Raw genomic sequence first — 20,041 nt, forward strand, 5'->3', positions numbered from 1 at the left:
TTACCACCACTAAAACTATCCATGTAACAAAAGCTCACACTAAATATGCAAGCAGAAACATCACCCTCGTGTATGTTTACACATTGCAATTATAAGAGTTCTATTTCAAGCTTAAAAATGGCTACTCCAAGGTTCTTATAAGTGGGCCGAGTAGTCTCATTTCTGCCTGTAGGCAGAAAAAAGGCTACCAAAACTCTTATCCCACATTAGCTTTGTTCAATGTTTTAAGTCCTTTAAGCCTAGTGGGTAGATTAATGATTTCCCCAATCCCTATATTTAATAAGGTCAGCCTGATGGCTCATCAGGAGAAAAAGTACTCTATTTTACAGCACAAGTTCAGTTTAGAGCTAAACTCAGCACTCATGATTGAATGCTCCCTGACTGGGTTTAGTGCACAAGCTCAGTCAGCTAGCAGCAGTGTATAGTTTACAGGGACAGCAAAAATTGCTGTTCAATTGGTATTTACCTGATACATTGCTCTAGGATACTCAGCTGGAACATGAACATTGTACAAGAACCAAATATATCTTCCAACCCAGAATCAGCTATACCTCTTCTCCTCAGTGGTTTCCCTGAGGAAACTAGTGTTCTCACCTGGAGGGTATGTTCTTTTTGGAAAGTTCTGAGGTTCCTCAGCTGCTCCAAAGATGCTAGATGCCATTCTGTGTGGTCTGCTGGAAGAGGAAACTTCTTCTGTGTTCCCAAACAGATTACTAGAGCCTCCTCCAGGGGGTTTCAATACTCTGTTGCAGAACATTAACAGTTACTGACAGATGCCAACTTATTTGAAGTCTACTGCATTCAGCATGTTTGCCACATTCCTCCCCATCCCCAAAGTTAAGATTAAATTTGGTTAAAGTGCTCAAATTTTTATACTACATAGTTTAGGATTAGCAGACCAGAGTTAGAAATACTCTGTGCAGGTCTATCATTAAAATTCACATACCTGTCTGGTTGGTCCTTGACAAACTATGACAAACACTTGTAAGTCAACACTGAGCAGTAGTGGGGTGCCATATCTGCCTCTTCCAGAACATAAATTATTCAGAATGTTATTCTAGTAATTAGTTTGACACAGATATTAGTTCTGACCAGAATATGCCTGAATATAATCCCTTTGTGACCTCATACTACTGTAATAATTGCAGCCTGAAGGGTTACATTCCAGAACTTGGATATAACCCTCATGTTAATACACAGCAACATTTCCTTTGGCTTGACATTTTCTTTATAAAAAAGTGTAGATTTATCTGTAGTTTCCACTTGAGCAAAGCAAACGTAGAGATAGTCTGCAAGTGAAGGAAGACAGATATATTTGCTAAAGCAAGATTAGAGTCAGCCCTATGTTAGAAGGCTTTCCCTTCACCCTCCCACTTCCCTGGTTCTTGCCATACAGACAGCAAACAGCAAAAGACCAGAAGTCCAAAGTACAGACAATGTGATGTTTATTGGGGTCAATTTCTAGCAAGCATAAGAACAGCCATACTGGGTCAGACCAAGGTCCATCCAGCCCAGTATCCTGTCTACCGACAGTGGCCAATGCCAGGTTAACTCCCTATGGGGCACCTAACAGGTAATGATCAAGTGATCTCTCTCCTGCCATCTATCTCCACCTTCTGACAAACAGAGGCTAGGGACACCATTCATTACCCATCCTGGCTAATAGCCATTAATGGACTTAAATTCATGGAAGTTATCTAATTCTCTTTTAAACCCTGCTATAGTCCTAGCCTTCACAACCTCCTCAGGCAAGGAGTTCCACAGGTTGACTGCGCACTGTGTGAAGAACTTCCTTTTATTGGTTTTAAACATGCTGCCCATTAATTTCATTTGGTGGCCCCTAGTTCTTATATTATGGGAACAAGTAAATAACTTTTTCTTATTCACTTTCTCCACACCACTCATGATTATATACCTCTATCATACCCCCCCCCAGTCTCTTTTCCAAGCTGAAAAGTCTTAGCCTCTTTAATCTCTCCTCATATGGGACCCGTTCCAAATGCGTAATCATTTGAGTTGCCCTTTTCTGAACTTTTTCTAATGCCAGTATATCTTTGAGATGTGGAGACCACATCTGTATGCAATATTCAAGATGTGGCCGTACCACCATTCCTGCATTAGTAAGAGCACTGCCAGCAGATCAAGAGAAGTGATTATTCCCTCTATTCTGGTGAGGCCACATCTGGAATATTGCATCCAGTTTTGGGGCCCCCCACTACTGAAAGGATGTGGACAAATTGGAGGGAGTCCAGCAGAGGGCAATGAAAATGATCAGGGGGATGGGGCACATGACTTACAAGAGGCGGCTGAGGGAACTGGGCTTGTTTAGTCTGTAGAAGAGCAGAGTGAGGGGGAATTTGATAGCAGCCATCAACTACTAGAAGGGAGGCTCCAAAGAGGATGGAGCTCAGCTGTTCTCAGTGGTGGCAGATGACAGAACAAGAATCTTAGAATATCAGGGTTGGAAGGGACCTCAGGAGGTCATCTAGTCCAACCCCCTGCTCAAAGCAGGACCAACCCCCAACTAAATCATCCAAGACAGCGCTTTGTCAAGCCAGGCCTAAAAAACCTTTAAGGAGGGAGATTCCACCACCTCCCTAGGTAATCCATTCCAATGCTTCGCTATCCTCCTAGTGAAAAAGTGTTTCCTAATATCCAATCTAAACCTCCCCTACTGCAACTTGAGACCGTTACTCCTTGTTCTGTCATCAGGTACCACTGAGAACAGTCTAGATCCATCCTCTTTAGCAGCTATCAAATCCCCCCTCATTCTTCTCTTCTGCAGACTAAACAATCCCAGTTCCCTCAGCCTCTCCTCTTTGTTATTGGAGACTAGGCTAGATGGGTCACTGGAGTGAGCCAGTGCAGCAGTTCCTATCTTCCTGTTAATCTCTGGGAGTTTGTACATCTGTATTTGTTTGTTAGATGTAGATGAGGTATGGGGAGACCAGCAAGGTGCAGGGGCTACACAATTGAAAAGAGCCTTTCTATTCTCTCAAGTGCAAAGACTTCTGGCTGCAGTGAGGGAATGGGTCTTCTTACTTCTCCCCCAGCTTCCTGGCTCTTGAGAAGAAGTCCTTGCTATACTACCCTCCCACACAATTTAATCCCCCTCTTCCCCCCTCCCCCACCCATGAGTAAGTAACTTAGGGCTTGTCTGCACCATGCAGTTTTTAGCAACAAGGCTGTGTTGAGACAGCCTTGTCGCTAAAAGTCGGCATGTGCCGACAAAATACTTCCAGCCCCAGGAGCAGCATTAACTTTTTGTCCTCAGGAGAGTGCTCCTGCCAACAAAGCCACGTTCATGCTGCCACTTGCGTCAGCAAAACTTTTGTCTTTCTTGGGGGGAGGGGGGGGTTTAAAGTATGCATGAAAGACAAAGGTTTTGTCAAACCCTAAAGTGCCTGCCTCAGTCTTAACAAAATTATGGCCACAGAGCTCTGACTAGCTGCTGTGAAAATGATCTCTCTGAAAACTTTGCCACTTGGTTTACATGACGACATGTAAATTGACAGCTTCATGTATCTGAAGCTGTCTGATCCCTGAAGACATGTAAACCAGTGTTGGGCTTTGCTTCATGTTTTTGAAAGTTCTTAGCAATTAAAAGGGCTAGAAACATTTTTTAAGATACAAGAACTGCCAAAATTGATGTCTTAGGTCCCATGCTCACTAGGGAAACTTCAGTGAGGAGGATTTCTTCCACAAGTGCTGTAAGGGAGTGTTAACTGTGAAATCTGATTTATTATATTTAGCTAACTTGGGTATGAATTTATGGGAGCAGCTACCACAGTTGTGTATATAAACTGAGCAAATGCATGCACATAAGCAGAAATGTTCCTAAAAGTGCTCTGCATCATTTCTCCCATCTATTGAATGCAGTAACTTTGTAAATAGCTTTTTATTTATTACATAATGGTTATATTCTACTCTCTAGTGTTGTGCAAACATCCCATTTTTATCCTTGGGAAGTCTGCTCTGGAGCGAGGGTAGTTAGCACATGCAGTATCTCCTGGTGTATTCCATTCCCAGTTCCAACTGTGGAATACCACTTGTCATAAATAATGCACCAAATGTAGGTTCTAACTTAAACTTTTTCTGGACCTCTTTGTTTTGAAGTAAATATTAAAGATGTGACCTAAGTATAACAGGTGCATTGGCTTCTGCCTAAATCGGCAGAGAGCCCGAACAATACCTTTTGAGGGGTGTATACTGAAGACTAATAATGAGAACTTGTCACTGCTGGTTAATATTAGCAAAAATGACATTATCCCACAATCCCAAACAGCCTCTCTGTGCAACTAGCAACTTCCAGTTTTGCTCCTGTTAATGAATAACTGCATCAGAAGCTATCAATACAAAAATCATTGTCATATTGATAGCTGAAAATGTGAGGACCGCATAATATTGAATTTAATATCAAAATAGCAAAGGGATTAATATATTGACTATTAATCTTCATTTTAAGCTTTTGGCTTTTAATGAATTAAATATCAGCTGTTGCAGAATTTCCAGTCAGCCACAGAATCAGGAAATCTTGCCACAGAACCTAGGTTCGTTTCCCATGTAATAGGGTGTTGGAATGCATGGTCCCATTTGGGAGTACACTTAAACTGACCCTCTTAATACAATGAGGGTTTATACCCTTGCTCTCCTGCAAACGTGCATGCTAACAAGAATTCTAACAGCAGGAATTTCTTCTAAGTCAGTGTATAACTTCTAAATTAAGCTATGCATTTCTTTTTCCTGTATATCTTTGGCAGTATTCTTAGACTTCTCCCTTTCTATCCCTCATCCTCTGGCCATACATAAGTGCTATAGTTCTTAAAACAACAAGACCACAAAAAGTAAATCTCTTAACCGGCTCCATTAGTGTCTTGGTATGTCCTCATTTGCTCTTCTTTACAGAAATTCCTCCCCCCAGCTCCTGTGTTATGGTTTTTGGTCACTCAGATGACCTCAAGCCATAAGTTGGCTTTGTGTAAATACAGCGCTTAGATAAAGCTGACTCTTTCTAACATGGTTTTCTTATGTATGTTTTGATAGCAATTTAGTTCTTTTTAAAATAGCTAGAAAAATATAGCTCACTCAGCTGGAGAACTGATTAGCTTAGCATTGTGACAAATTCAACCTTAAACTCGAACCTGATACATCATGAGCAAAAGGCCTTACCTGTTGTGTTTGAGTTTGTAGCTAAAAATCTCAGCAAACTGGTGTTCACAGTGAGACTAGGAAGTGTAAAAAATTAATGAAACCGGTGAAAGCAAAATGCAACAAAGGCTTATTTTGATGGAAGAAATTGCTCTGAACACAAAAGGGGAACTTTCTGCCACCCTCCACCCCCCCCCCCCCCCCGGCCCCCTTGTAACAGACTGGAACTACTTCCCTTTTCAGGAGATCTGAAATGCTGCCATTTATTTTGTGTAACTGAAGTCAAGCTTCATAGAAACGGGGATACATGGCAGCAGGCTACAAGATGCTGCACTGAATATAGACTGTGTACCTGCTGCTTGAGTTAGGTGTTGCTTTTATTATGCACAGCACAGAAACCGGCTCTTTCATATCTTCCTTTGTGTCTGTAGTATTGGAATCTGACAGGATTGTGTTATCCATATGAAGGAGATGTATTGCACTAAAGATTTAGCTGAGGTAAAACATAATTTAGAGTGGAATGAGGTGCTTGCAGTTACTCTGAATTGAGTTGTTTTTTTTTTAAAACAAAAAAATGCTTAATTTAGGCTGTGAACCAGATGATGATGTTTGCTCCAAGATCTGGAGGCACTTGGTGGTAAAGGGGAAAGAACTGCATCATGAGAAATGTCCCTAGGGTTAGTTGTAACCGCCATAGATTCTTGTCCTTTCCCACAATTCCTAACTAAAGCGTACTGTGTAACAGGCTAACTTTTCCTTTCTGCTGCTCTGGGTTCCATCACATTGCTGATGCGACTCCTTTTTTGTACAAGATAAATTTGCTACTCAAACGTAGGAGGTAAAGGCAGCTGACCTAGGCACTGATTAAAGCTACGGACCTACTACTCCAGGGGCAAGCCTTAGCTGTTGGTACTTGTTGCTAGGCTTCACTAATCTGATTCTACTATAACCACCTCTCCATGCACTTATTCCTGTCTCCCTCGCTGCAGTCTTATTATGGCTGCATTCTGTTTGCTGAAAGCTTGGCTTTCACTGGACTACATTTGTCCACTGTAAACCCTAGAATGGTTAATGAAGTCTGATCTTAAACTAGAAAACTTGTGACCCCATCACCAAAGAAGTTTTTACATGTCCTAGGACTGAAATGCTTGCTCTTTTTTCCAACTTTAAAGTGGAATTGTAGCAGAAAAACAGGCATAAAGATACCAAAAGAACTCTGGCAAAAAGTCTGATACAGTTTGAAGATTAACTTTATGAAATTTTTGTTGATTCAGACTTCCTTTTAGTCTCTTATTGCTTCTGGAGCATCACAAATAACCAGTACCTGTTCTGTAGATCAGAGGTCTCAAACTCAAATGACCATGAGGGCCACGTGAGGACTAGTACATTGGCCCGAGGGCCGCATTACTGACACCTCCCCTTCCCCGCCGCTGCCCTCGGCCCTGCCCCCACTCCACCCCTTCCATGAGGCCCCGCCCCTGCCCCTCCTCTTCCCGCCCCTTCCCTGCCCACATTCCAACCCCTTCCCCAAAATCCCCACCCCAACTCCACCCCCTCCCTACCCCCAGGGGGTGCAGAAAGAATGAGGGGTGCAGCAGGGGGTCAGGGTGCAGGAGGGGTGTGGCAGGGGGCTCAGGGCAGGGAGTTGGGGTGTGGGGTGCAGGGGGGTGAGGGGTGTGGCAGGGGGCAGGGGATTGGGGTGCAGGAAGGGTGTGGCAGGGGGCTCAGGGCAGGGAGTTGGGGTGTGGGGTGCAGGGGGTGAGGGGTGTGGCAGGGCGCAGGGGATCGGGGTGCAGGAGGGGTGCGGCAGGCAGCTTAGGGAAGGGGGTTAGGGTGCAGGAGGGGTGCAGGGTGCAGCAGGGGGCTCAGGGCAGTGGGTTGGGGTGCAGGAGGGGTGTGGCAAGGGGCTCAGGACAGGGAGTTCGACTGCAGGAGGTGTTGGGGGGCGGGCTCTGGCCCGGCATGCACCAGGGGCAGGGCAGGCTCCCTGCCTGCCTTCCCTGTCCCCATGCCGCTCCAGGAAGCGGCTGAAACGTGGGGGAGCAGGGACACAGATGTGTGTCTTGCTGTTGCTTCACGCACTGCCCCCTGCAGCTTCCATTGGCCGCAGTTCCCCATTCCCGGCCAATGGGAGCTGCTGGGGGCGGTGCCTGAAGCAACATCAACACACACCCCGCGCTTCTCCTCCCCCAGGTTCTGTTCGCTTCCTGGAGCGGCACGGGGGCAGGGCAGGCAGGCAGGGAGCCTGCCCTGCTGCCGGAGCAGCTCTAGGTAAATGCTGGGGGGGGGGGCATAGAAAATAACCTTGCGGGCCGCGTGTTTGAGACCCCTGCTGTAGATGGTTTTGGTCAACCGAAAAAAGATGTGTGGGACAAAAACTTATACCTGGCTCTTTTTTTAAAAAAAATTAGTTTGACAAAGCCTCAGTTTAACTTGAAAATTTGTGCTTAATGCCATTTTAGTTTAAATATAAACTTTATGCTATTTCAGCCACTGACTTCAGTGTCCCTGTAGATGTCTTATCTAAATTTTACAAACTGCTGTACGCAAAGAATAAAGTATTAAAAATATCTTTATTCAAAACAGTGGGTGCTGTTGGGTGCTCAGCACGTTGAAAAACAGGTTAGTTTGTTTAGGTACCTAATATATGGACTTAAAAATGGGTGCCTGAAGTTAGACTCAAGTCTTGGCCTGGGTCTTCTCCTTTTGAACCGCTTCATCCAGAAGATGTCTGGTGCCATTCCAAACCCTGAAGTATTTCAGCTTTCTTGATTTGTGAATCCTCAGTTTATCAAAAGGTGGTGTGTGCTGCAGTTAGAGCAAAGCTTATTACCTTAGTGTTCTGAGGTTTCTGGTTGCTTTCTAACAGAGGAGGCTAATAAGGCCCTGAACCTAAACTCTTGGCATAGATAAGCATTTCAAGGCCCTGAAAACACTTAAATTGTAAGCACTTTGAGACAGGGCCCATCTTTTTGTTCTGTTTATATAGCACCTGGCACAACAGGTTCTTGGCCCATGACTGGGGCTTCTAAGTATTAAAGGAATTCAGGTATTAAATACACAGTCATGTTGATCTCAAATAAGTGCGTATAAATGTGTATAGGATCAGAGCTGAAGATTTCTCTTTAAATAAGAAACCTTGTGTAAAATCTGAAATTCTAACAATGGGGAAACTCTTGCCTCTGTCACAGTGATTGTATTAATCATCTGGTTTCTAATTTTAAGACTACAACATTAGAAGACAGGGAAAAGTAGCAACAGCTAACCATTTGTTTAACTTAGACTTCACTTAAACCATTTTAGCCATCCTGGAGACATCAAAGCATCCATGTATAGCTAAACAAAGGTCAGAAGTAGGACATTAGCCTCTAATTACACACTACAGGTTATATAAACAAATAGCAAGTTAATTCATATCAAAAGTCAGAACACTGCGCTACAAAGTGTAGAGGACAATTTCCTTGTGCAGATGCTAGAGTCAGAGCTCTTCTTGACCTGCTGCTCACAAACAGGGAAGAATTAGTAGGGAAAGCAAAAGTGGATGGGAACCTGGGAGGCAGAGACCATGAGATGATTGAGTTTAGGATCCTGAAACGAGGAAAACAGGAGAGCAGCAGAATAGGGACCCTGGACTTCAGAAAAGCAGACTTTGACTCCCTCAGGGAACTGATAGGCAGGATCCCCTGGGGGAACAACATGACGGGGAAAGGAGTCCAGGAGAGCTGGCTGTATTTTAAAGAATCCTTATTGAAGTTGCAGGAACAAACCATGCTCATGTGTAGAAAGAATAGTTAATACGACAAGCAACCAGCTTGGCTTAACAGTGAGATCCTTGCTGATCTTAAACACAAAAAAGAAGCTTACAAGAAGCGCAAGATTGGGGACCAGGGAGGAGTAGAAACATTGCTCAGGCCTGCAGGAGTGAAATCAGGAAGGCCAAATCACACTTGGAGATGCAGCTAGCAAGGGATGTCAACAGTAACAAGAAGGGTTTCTTCAGGTATGTTAGCAACAAGAAGGTCAAGGAAAGTGTGGGGCCCCTTACTGAATTGGGGAGGCAACCTAGTGACAGAGGATGTGGAAAAAGCTAATGTACTCAATGCTTTTTTTGCCTCTGTCTTCACGAACAAGGTCGGCTCCCAGACTACTGTACTGGGCAGCACAGTATGGGGAGGAGGTGACCAGCCCTGTGTGGAGAAAGAAGTGGTTCAGGACTATTTAGAAAAGGTGGACGAGCACAAGTCCATAGGGACTGATGTGCTGCATCCAAGGGTGCTAAAGGAGTTGGTGGATGTGATTGCAGAGCCATTGGCCATTATCTTTGAAAACCCATGGCAATCTGGGGAAGTTCCTGGATGGCTGGAAAAAGGGAAGGAGGAGGGTCTGGGAAACTACAGGCCAGTCAGCCTCATCTCAGTCCCTGGAAAAATCATGGAGCAGGTCCTCAAGGAATCAATTTTGAAGCACGTAGAGGAGAGGAAAATGATCAGGAATGGTCAGCATGGATTCACCAAGGGCAAGTCATGCCTCACTAATCTAATTGCCTTCGATGAGGAGATAACTGGCTACGTGGATGAGGGGAAAGGAGTGGACATGTTATTCCTTGATTTTAACAAAGCTTTTGATACAGTCTCCCACAGTATTCTTGCCAGCAAGTTAAAGAAGTATGGGCTAGATGAATGGACTGTAAGGTAAATAGAAGCTGGCTAGATCATTGGGCTCAATGGGTAGTGATCAATGGCTCCAATTTAGTTGGCAGCCAGTATCAAGTGGAGTGCCCCAAGGGTCAGTTCTGGGGCTTGTTTTGTTCAATATCTTCATTCATGATCTGAAGGATGGCATGGATTGCACCCTCAGCAAGTTTGCAGATGACACTAAACTGGGAGGAGTGGTAGATATGCTGGAGGGTAGGGATAGGATACAGAGGAACCTAGACAAATTAGAGGACTGGGCCAAAAGAAACCTGATGAGGTTCAACAAGGACAAGTGCAGAGTCCTGCACTTAGGACGGAAGAATCCCATCCACTGCTACAGACTAGGGACCAAGTGGCTAGGCAACAGTTCTACAGAAAAGGACCTAGGTATTACAGTGGACAAGAAGCTTGATATGAGACTTGTTACCAAGAAAGCTAACTGCATTTTGGGCTGTATAAGTAGGCACATTGCCAGCTGATCGAGGGATGTGATCATTCCCCTCTATTTGGCATTGATGAGACCTCATTTGGAGTACTGTGTCCAGCTTTGGGCCACACACTACAAGAAGGATGTGGAATCATTGGAAAGAGTCCAGCGGAGGGCAACAAAAATGATCAGGAGGCTGGAGCACATGACTTCTGAGGAGAGGCTGAGGGAACTGGTAGTATTTAGTCTGCAGAAGAGAAGTATGAGGGGGGATTTGATAGCTGCTTTCAAGTACCTGAAAGGGGGTTCCAAAGAGGATGGATCTAGACTGTTCTCAGTGGTACCTTATGACAGAACAAGGAGTAATGGTCTCAAGTTGCAGTAGGGGAGGTTTAGATTGGATATTAGGAAACACTTTTTCACTAGGAGGATAGCGAAGCATTGGAATGGATTACCTAGGGAGGTGGTGGAATCTCCCTCCTTAAAGGTTTTTTAGGCCTGGCTTGACAAAGCGCTGTCTTGGATGATTTAGTTGGGGATTGGTCCTGCTTTGAGCAGGGGGTTGGACTAGATGACCTCCTGAGGTCCCTTCCAACCCTGAGATTCTATGAACAAGAACCACATGCTTCAGAGAAATGCAACAAGTCCATTTTATGATTCTTAGAACTGTTTCAGGTTAAGAAAATGCTACAAACTATTTCCATTTGGACTGTTTTCTTTGCAGCCATAAAGGATAGAGGCTTTTTAAAAAGTGAAAGTTCACTTTCTGCAGAACCTGAATCTGTCATAGGTGTCAATACTGGAAATAAGCTGGAGCTGGTCTACTGGCTGATAGTGTGACAAGTCATCTAGAGGAACAAAGTTAAACTCTTTGTACTGCTGTACTCATTTAAAATCCTTTATACACTTTTTTTTTTTAAGTAAGTCAGGGAGGGGACAAAGCATGGCACGTTAGTTTTTAAACTTCTAGGACTTAGGAAGTTGTCTGAAACATTAGTACATTTGAAGTTTGAATATCTGAAAGATGTGATGTGATAAGGACAGTATCTTCTTGCCACTTCAACTCCAACAGCTAGTTCTTTGAATGGAAGCTTCCAATACCTGATGTTTATGACAAAATGCAACATCTTTAAACCAGACCTCCAGCTTTACTATCTTTCATCATACCCAAGGAGTTATTACTCATTAAATACTGCTTGCTAAGTTATAGCTTTTTAGTCCAGTAAGCAAATAGGGGTTTTACTAAATACCTACTCCCAGAGAAACACAATGTTCTTCTGCTCTGCCATTACTGATTTAGAAGAGGCATCTTTGTGTTCCAAATCAATACACAACAGTCAGAGCAAGACTTTAGCTGCTAGGTGAAGAGAAGACAAGTAATGTACAAAGCAAAAAATAAATTAGTTCTAAAGGAAACTGAAGTTGGCACACACAGTTTTGTTGAAGATGCATAAGACAGAGCAGCACAGAACTACTATTACTGCAGCACCAAAAGCCAACCAGGAATGATGATTCAAAATGTATGGTAAAAAAGGTACTAAATAATTCTTTGCCATAACTGCTTTTAAAATGATAAATCTGTCATTTGGATATTCTTTTGGCTCTATTACTTTAAAGATGATTTAACATTTAACATGCTATAGCAATCTGGGTGATGGTGATGGTGAAGAACCATCCTTGAAGTAGGTTTCTTGTCTGGAAAGTTACTCAGACAGCAGCTTTAATATGAAAAGTTTTATAATGGTGTTCAGTGTGCCTCATTGTATGAAATTACTAAAAAAAAATAAATCACTATGCAAAGAGTAGTTTTTACCTCCTTTTAGAGGCTTGCTGTCTTACAGAGAGTCTGTGTTAAGAGGATTTATTTTGCCATGCTTCCAGATGTTGATGATTGATTTTGAATTAGGCACACAAATAAAACAGGCCCCTAAACATGACAATGGCAAAGGGTATCTGTATTATCAATTAATAAATTGGTCAGCATGCTGACTAGAATAAGTTTTGGGGGGAAAGTTCTATATGACTAGTGATGTGAATTTCATTTGTTCATAGATACAGGAACCATCTCAGAGACCACAACAAAGCAATAGGGCATAGATCCAATATATGATGCACTGCAGCATTAGCAAATCAGATGCCTGCCTTATTTGAAGATCCACTCAAATAAGTGTTTGTGTTACTGTATCAACAGCTGAAGAAGATTTTGCCTTCCAAACGCAGTGTAAACACTGCCACGATACAGATTGTTTCTGCAACCACAGCTTCATGGTTTCTTATTAGAAGAGTTCTTCTCTACAGTCCAGACTCCATGCCATACAACCTATGAGTTACGAAGAAAACAGTTCCCAAGCTGCCAAAAGTGAAAACAGAAAACTCTTCAGGGGTTATACTGAGTGTGCAGTTTTCATGGCAGCCCTTCCAAATTCAAGTTATAGCTTATTTTGGACTTTGAAAGTTAGATAAACTAAAAAGGGGCCTCATAATTTCCTAACTGTTTTTTAAAAAAGAAACTTAAACTGCAAATTCAAAAGTAAAACTAGTCTCCTTCCACCATATCACAAAGCCACGTGGCCCAATTGAGAAGGAAGGAAGCGTGCAGACACATTGTAAGGGTATTTGCTCATAAAGAAACTCAACATTAAGCTTGCTGCCGCACCGATCTCTTCAGAGACATACACAGTACCAAACAGCATGATCCGTAAGCCAACCTATGGTAACCCTGAGGGAAGTGGCACCAGGTAGCCTGTCCCTTCTTCCAGGACTAGAATCCTTCCTAGGAGCCAGCGAGGGGCAGACCAGCAGTGTCATTCCCCATGGAAAGACTCCAGCAAGGAGTGGGGTCAGGATTCCTAGTCACCGACTCTCACATACCCAGCGCCGCCAAAGCCTGGTAGTAATCCGGGCAGGCACGAGAACCGCCGGGACGTTCTCCGGCACACAGAACACGTGTTTACAGTGTCCAGCACAATAGGGCCCCATTCCCTAGAGCAGCCTCGAGATGCTACTGTAATCGGAACTACTGGAGCTTCCCGTCCTCCCCCCACGCCACGCCACGCCACGCTACGCTACGCCCCGCCCAGGCCAGGCCTGGCCAGCGCACTGCAGGCAGCCATAGAGGGTAAGCGCCCGGCCCCTTCAAACGAGAGCGAGCACTCACCTCGCCCCCTCCAGGCAGGGACAAGGTCACCCCGCCCTGCCCACTGTCACATGCAGGAGCCCGAGGAACTGAACCCAGGCGTCCTGCCTCCGCCCCTGGCGGTGGGGGGGGAGGGTAACACCCAGATAGGGGAAGCGGGGTATGGGCTCCGTCCCTGGAGCGACCCCGCAGCCTCCGCCCGCCCAGGAGGCCTCCCCAGTCCTCAGGGCCGCTCCCCGCGGGGCAGAAGCCTGCGCTCCCTGCGCCCCGCCCTGGGGAAGGCAGGGCCCTGCCACCTCAGGTACCTAGAGCTGGGCTTGGCGGACTCGGCCTCCGGCCCCTGGAACATAGCAGCAGTAAGCCGGAAAATCGTGCGCTGCTGACTCCACTCTACGGCTCTCTCTCGCTGGCGGAGCTCGTTCCGGCAGACTAGACAACAGGTAGCTCCCTAGCCCGCCCTTCTAACTCATTGGCTGGCCTGTCCGCCAATCACGTCGAGCAGCCTACCACACGCAGCACACTCCCACAGGTACCCGCCCACCCGACCTGGGAGGGAAGCTTTAAAACAACAGCTCCGTGGCTCACCCTGCCCCTCTGCCCATTGGAGCAGTCACCTGCCAGTCAGGAAAAGCCGCGCGGCCATTGGGCAAAGTGTGGGGCTAGGACCAGGAGGGCAACCCTCGATATTTAACGGGACAGGTCTAGGCGCTTCCCCCCTTCTCTGTTCCTTAAAGAAGGCCTGTCCCTAGGATTCTTCCCCAGCCTGCCCAGGGCAGGGGATCTGGAGCCACGCCGGCCCCAGATATCTTTTATTGGACCAACTTTTGCAGTGAGCAGGACTGGCTCAAGGCACCAGCAAAGCAAGCACGCAGGGCCAGCTTTAGGCCGATTCACCCGATTCCTGGGAATCGGGCCCAGCGCCTTAGGCGCCTTTTAAATTTTTTTTACTTACTCCGGCTATTGTCTGCTCCGGGGTCTTCCGTGGACCTGCTCCCCTAACCAAAGCGCTGGCTGGAGCTCGGCAAGCCCCGCAGCCCCGCTCTCCTGGCTGGAGCTCGGCAAGCTCCGTGGCCCCACGGCCCTGGCTGGAGCTCTGGCCGGAGCGCGGCAAGCCCTACCCTGCAGCCCGGCTCTCCCGGCTGGAGCTCTGGGCCCTTTATATAGCCCCCAGAGCCCTGGGGTAGCGGGGGGCTCCGGGGGCTATTTAAAGGGCTGGGGATCCAGCTGTCTCTGCCACCCCGGTCCTTAAAATAGCCGCCGGAGTCCCGCCGCCCCCATTCATTCCCCAGGGCTCTCTATTTAAAAGGTCCGGAGTGGGGTAGAAGCAGGGGAGCCCTGGGCCCTTTAAATAGCCCCCAGAGCCCTGGAATAGCAGGGGGCTTGGGGGCTATTTAAAGGGCCGGGGCTCCAGCTGCCTCTGCTGCACCCCCTGCCCTGCTCGCACCAGCCCTGCCCACCATGCCTGCAGCCAGCTCTGCACCCCGTGCCCACAGCCAGCCCCTTCCAAACCCCCTGCCCTGTCTCCAGCCAACCCCTGCCACATCCCCCTGCGGCCCTGCCCAAAGCCAGCCAGCCCCACACACACCCCTGCCCGCACCAGCCCTGCCTGCACCCAGCCCCGCACCCCCTGCCCTGTCCCCAGCCAACCCCTGCTGCACCCCCCTGCCTGAAGCCAGCCCGCCGCACACCCCCGTCTCCAGCCAGCCCTGCACCCCTTGCCTTGCCTGCAGCCAGACCCTACCTCCAGTCAGCCCCTGCCCTGCCTCCAACCAGCCCCATGTCCACTGCTGCCCTGCAGTTCCCAGGGCAGTAACCCTGCACACCTGCTTCAATGAGGGGGGCAGGGAGCAGCTGGGACCCACACATGTGCACACCCCCAGGGATTGGCGGGGACCCACACATGTGAAATGGCGGTCATTAATAACCAATCAACAGCATATATGATGCAATGTACATAAAATTATATATTATTATTTATATAGTTATGGAAAGTAAATAATACATGGAAGAAATGAAAGGCTTTTTTTTTTTAAATTTTTTTTTTTTTTTTAGTCATCCCTGCCAGGGCCCCGCTGAAAATGTTCGAATTGGGCCCCGCACTTCCTAAAGCCGGCCCTGCAAGCATGTGGTTGGGATGGCACATTTCCAGGGGCGGCATTCCGGCCATCCTTTTTTTTGGAAAAATCCACCAATGTATAACAAAAAAAATACCTGAAGATCAAAAAAATCTCTAGTAGTGTGGTAGGAGTATGATATGAAAAATATCATCTCACGTCATGACACGGTCACTGGTAATGTGAACGTGCGTAAATGTGTAAACGTTAACAGTTATTAATTAAATCAGAAATCATGATTACTTGTATGTACTGTGCCGCCCTATCGGCGCCATTTGCGCCAATTTCCATGTCGCATTGGTACCAGTGGTTATAGGGCTAAAATGCCAGGACAAAATCGACTTTCCAGTGCTGCCTGCGGGCAACAAAGAGAGAAATGGCAAAAAGAATTAGAAAAACTCTCATACTTCAAATAAGTATTTTTAAAAAGTCAACAATCAAGGAGAAAGCTCTAAGCAATGCATTGAAAGTGATTATTCAGCAACTGATGAAGACAAATCGAACCAGAGTATCTTTATCAACTGATAAAGATGAACAATCTGACCAAAGATTAACTTTGCTAACTGATAAAGACAAACAATCACAATCCATCCAAAGATTTACTTCTTCAGCTGAAGAGTCCAAAAACGAAGAACTGTTATCCAAATCTAAAACTGAAGAGCAATTATTAGAAGGTGGAGACTGACATAGGATCAGATCCAAGTACATGGCCGACAATAATTACTGATGCAATACTAATGATTATTCAATGATTAATCATTCAAACCTAGATCCTATATTTGAATATCCATTTAATGAGTCGAATAGTTGATTTATGCCATCCAGTATGAAGAAAAAAAATGAAAAATGAGGAACAAATTAACAGATTGTGGTTAGTGTATTCACAGACCAAAGATGTAGTTTTTTGTTTTTGCTGACTACAAATTCTCTGATTTCATTTTTTTTTAAATTTTAAACAGTCAAAAAAAAATTGCAAAATGCAAACGTGTAAAAGCCAAAAAAAAAAAAAGGGGGAGGTGGGGGGATGGGAAATCAGCCAATTTTTTTTTGCTTGGGGTGGCAAAAAACCTAGACCCGGCCCTGCTGGTGAGAGACAAGCTCTGGGTAGCTGGAAGCCTTGTCTCTCTGGCAGCAGGCAGAAGTTGGTTCAATAAATGATATTGCCTCACCCATTGTCTCCCTATATCCTAGGTGAGGTCCAGATCCTAGCCAGGCCTGCTTAGGCCAAGGCAAGGCCCGCTGAAGCGCCTCTAGGCCTGCCCCCATCCATCCCAGTTGGGCCTACTCCTTCAGTGGCAGTTGATGTTGTTCCATCCCTAACAGGGTTAGTAAAAAAGGCTGTTCCCAGCATTCGCTCCAGTGATCGTAGTGGCCAAGAGTTGTAGTTCTGCGTGTGGTTCAAGCTCTGCGTGGAAGCATGGGACTGTTCTGAAAACAGCAGGGTGGGGTTCCACATTTGTGTCTTCCTGAAGCCCCTATCAAACATGCTCCATTTACAAGTAAAATTTTTCTTTTCTATCTCCTAGTCCTCCAACCATCCCATACTCACTGTGAAGCTGAATCTTATTTTGCATTTCACCATTATTAATAAAGATTTGGCAGGCTAAATTATACCCTCAGTCTTTGAACAGGTGTGGAAGAGTATTCATGACTTACTCCCCACTTACTCTGTATCTTCTTTTTAGCACTGACCATAATAAGTAAAAACATGTCAATGGCCAATGGAAGCTGCAGGGGTGGCGCTTTGGACGGGGGCAGCATGCAGAGTGGAGCCTCCTGGCTGCCCCTATGTGTAGGAGCCGGAGAGGGGCCATGCTGCTGCTTCCAGGAGCTGCATGGAGCGGCCCCCGACTCTGCACCCTGGCTGGAGCAGGACAAGCCCCAGACCCCACTCCCCAATGGGAGCTCAAGGGCCGAATTAAAAGGGTGGGGGAGGGCGGATCCAGCCCATGGTTTGCCCACTCCAGTCTAGTTCATGTACATGCTGAGTGCAAAGTGGATTGCCTTTCCTCTGATCCCCAAAAAGTACAAAAAGCCAGAGGTCTTATGATGAAATTCAGACATGATGCCTTTTGTGATGTATATTAGATCCTACTTACACACACTCTAGCTATGCATAAGAGAGACTAAGTAAATTTGTGCTTAAAAAGAAGTGTGACTAACTTTCACCAGCTGGTCCTTACACAGAAGAGGCCTTCCTGCAAAACATAGGATTGTCCTTGTAATGGGTTCGGTCACAGAAAGCCCCTTCAGGCGGTCACCTGATGTGCTGGAATTAACTCTGAGCCAGTTTTCCACTGCCAGCTTGAGACTCTAGAACCCTGCCTTGCTGAGCCAGACATGCTAGACTGCTGCAACACAGACCCAGGTCTCGTCCACGCTCCCAAAGCTGCAGACTTTAACCAAAAACTGCTCAGCAAGTCACCTATCTACAGCACCTAGACACCCAGCTCCCAAATGGGATCCAAACCCCAAATAAATCCATTTTACTCTGTATAAAGCTTATACAGGGTAAACTCATAAATTGTCCGCCCCCTATAACACTGATAGAGAGATATGCACAGCTGTTTGCTCCCCCAGGTATTAATCACTTACTCTGGGTTAATTAATAAACAAAAATGATTTTATTAAGTATAAAAAGTAGGATTTAAGTGGTTTCAAGTAATACCAGACAGAACAAAGTAAGTTACCAAGCAAAATAAAACAAAACACACAAGTTTAAGCCCAATACATTTAAGAAACTGAATACAGGTAAATCTTACTGTGGAGATTAATGGAAGGAGGAGGCACTCATCAGAGCCCTAGGGGGGCTCCTGTTAGGCCCTTAGTGGGGCTCTAGGTGATCACTACTTCCCACCACCCAACACAGATGTAATGAGGTTGAGTAATGTCCACAAAAGAGAAACTAACAACTAATTATTCCTTAAGAAAGGTTTTTAATGACATGACTGTAAAGGCAACACAGACAGAATGTGCCTAATGACAATGTGCCTAATGACTTTACATGTACTGTAACCATCCCCAACCAACACAAGTTCATATGCAATACTAATACATTGATTAACTATATTTTAGTAACCTTAACCTATTTATAACTTTATCTAATCAATTTATAAACTCTTATTGACTTTTATGATAACTTGATGGTAACTTATACTGAAGACAGGCACAGCGGCTTGCAAAGCTACTATGATTCATAAACTATTAACTTTACCAACGCTGTACCTGTTTCCAGCAAGGCACAAAACATATACAGTTACTATATATTGATTAAACCTATAGTATTAATACAGACTTAAGATTAACCAGCTCGAGCATTACCAGACCGTTTTAGTTTTATATCTCACCCTGCATTTGTCCAAAGATACGTTACCTTTCAGTTGACCATTTCCTGCGCTGGCCAGGCACAAATAGTCAGTGAAGCGCAAGTCCCTTTGGTTCAGAGGGTGTATGTGAGCCTGACAAAGAGCGATTTCTTTTAGGTCAACACACACATGCACACATACGCCTCTGCATCTTATTGATACGGTATTTGCTGGCCGTGCTTCAAAACAAATCAACCAATCAAGGTGGCCAAATATTCCAGGGTGGCATTTGCGGTTGTTTTGAACTAATGAACTGTGCACCAGTGCTCATCTCATCTCTTCTCTATGTGGCTAATAGTGGTCAATTTGCTAGACTCAAAAATGCTCGATTCAGTTTAAAGTGGTGTCTGGTTGCAGAGCATAGTAACCACAAGCCTGTATCAACCTTTATAGAGTTTCCTTCTTAGTCTATAAAGCTTCCTAGATAGATTATGCTTATGCTTGCAGGATTCTACTGTACTCGCTTCTTACAACTTCCGGAAGTTTGAGGCCTATCAGTACTTAGCCTGACACTACTTGACAAGGCTTATGCACATTCATCACACTTGCCCTCAGAGATGTTCCAATAAGCTTCTTTCACAGACTAGAGTCCTTCTTAGGCCTGGTCTACACTAGGCTTTTAAACCGATTTTAGCAGCGTTAAACCGATTTAACGCCACACCCGTCCACACTATGAGGCCCTTTATATCGATATAAAGGGCTCTTTAAATCGGTTTCTGTACTCCTCCCCAATGAGAGGAGTAGCGCTAATATCGGTATTACCATATCGGATTAGGGTTAGTGTGGCCGCAAATCGACGGTATTGGCCTCCGGGCGGTATCCCACAGTGCACCACTGTGACCGCTCTGGACAGCAATCTGAACTCGGATGCACTGGCCAGGTACACAGGAAAAGCCCCGCAAACATTTGAAATTCATTTCCTGCTTTCCCAGCGTGGAGAGCTCATCAGCACAGGTGACCACGCACAGCTCATCTGCACAGGTAACAATGCAGTCTCCTGAGAATCGAAAAAGAGCTCCAGCATGGACTACACGGGAGGTACTGGATCTGATCGCTATATGGGGAGAGGATTCAGTGCTAACAGAACTGCGTTCCAAAAGACAAAATGAAAAAGTATTTGAAAGAATTTCCAAGGCTATGATGGAAAAAGGCCATAG

General features: G+C 45.5%; 1 protein-coding gene across 2 annotated transcripts in view; it reads right to left on the minus strand.

Annotated features, from left to right (window-relative positions):
* The window catches only part of JPT2 (Jupiter microtubule associated homolog 2), a 33,574-nt gene extending 19,710 nt beyond the window's left edge, over window positions 1-13,864 (minus strand). Inside the window, exons 1-2 of one of the 2 annotated variants that reach the window (XM_039492490.1) lie at window positions 13,711-13,864; window positions 595-743 (exon numbers count right to left, since the gene is read on the minus strand). In XM_039492490.1, coding sequence (XP_039348424.1) covers window positions 595-743; window positions 13,711-13,754 — 193 coding nt within the window. In that variant the 5' untranslated portion in view covers window positions 13,755-13,864. Of the gene's footprint in view, window positions 1-594; window positions 744-946; window positions 1,104-13,710 lie in introns of those variants that run through there. The other variant, XM_039492491.1, reaches the window with a different exon arrangement.
* Window positions 13,865-20,041: the final 6,177 nt, after the last annotated feature.

Source organism: Mauremys reevesii, linkage group 10 (assembly GCF_016161935.1).
Source record: "Mauremys reevesii isolate NIE-2019 linkage group 10, ASM1616193v1, whole genome shotgun sequence".
Classification (NCBI taxonomy): Eukaryota; Metazoa; Chordata; order Testudines; family Geoemydidae; genus Mauremys; species Mauremys reevesii.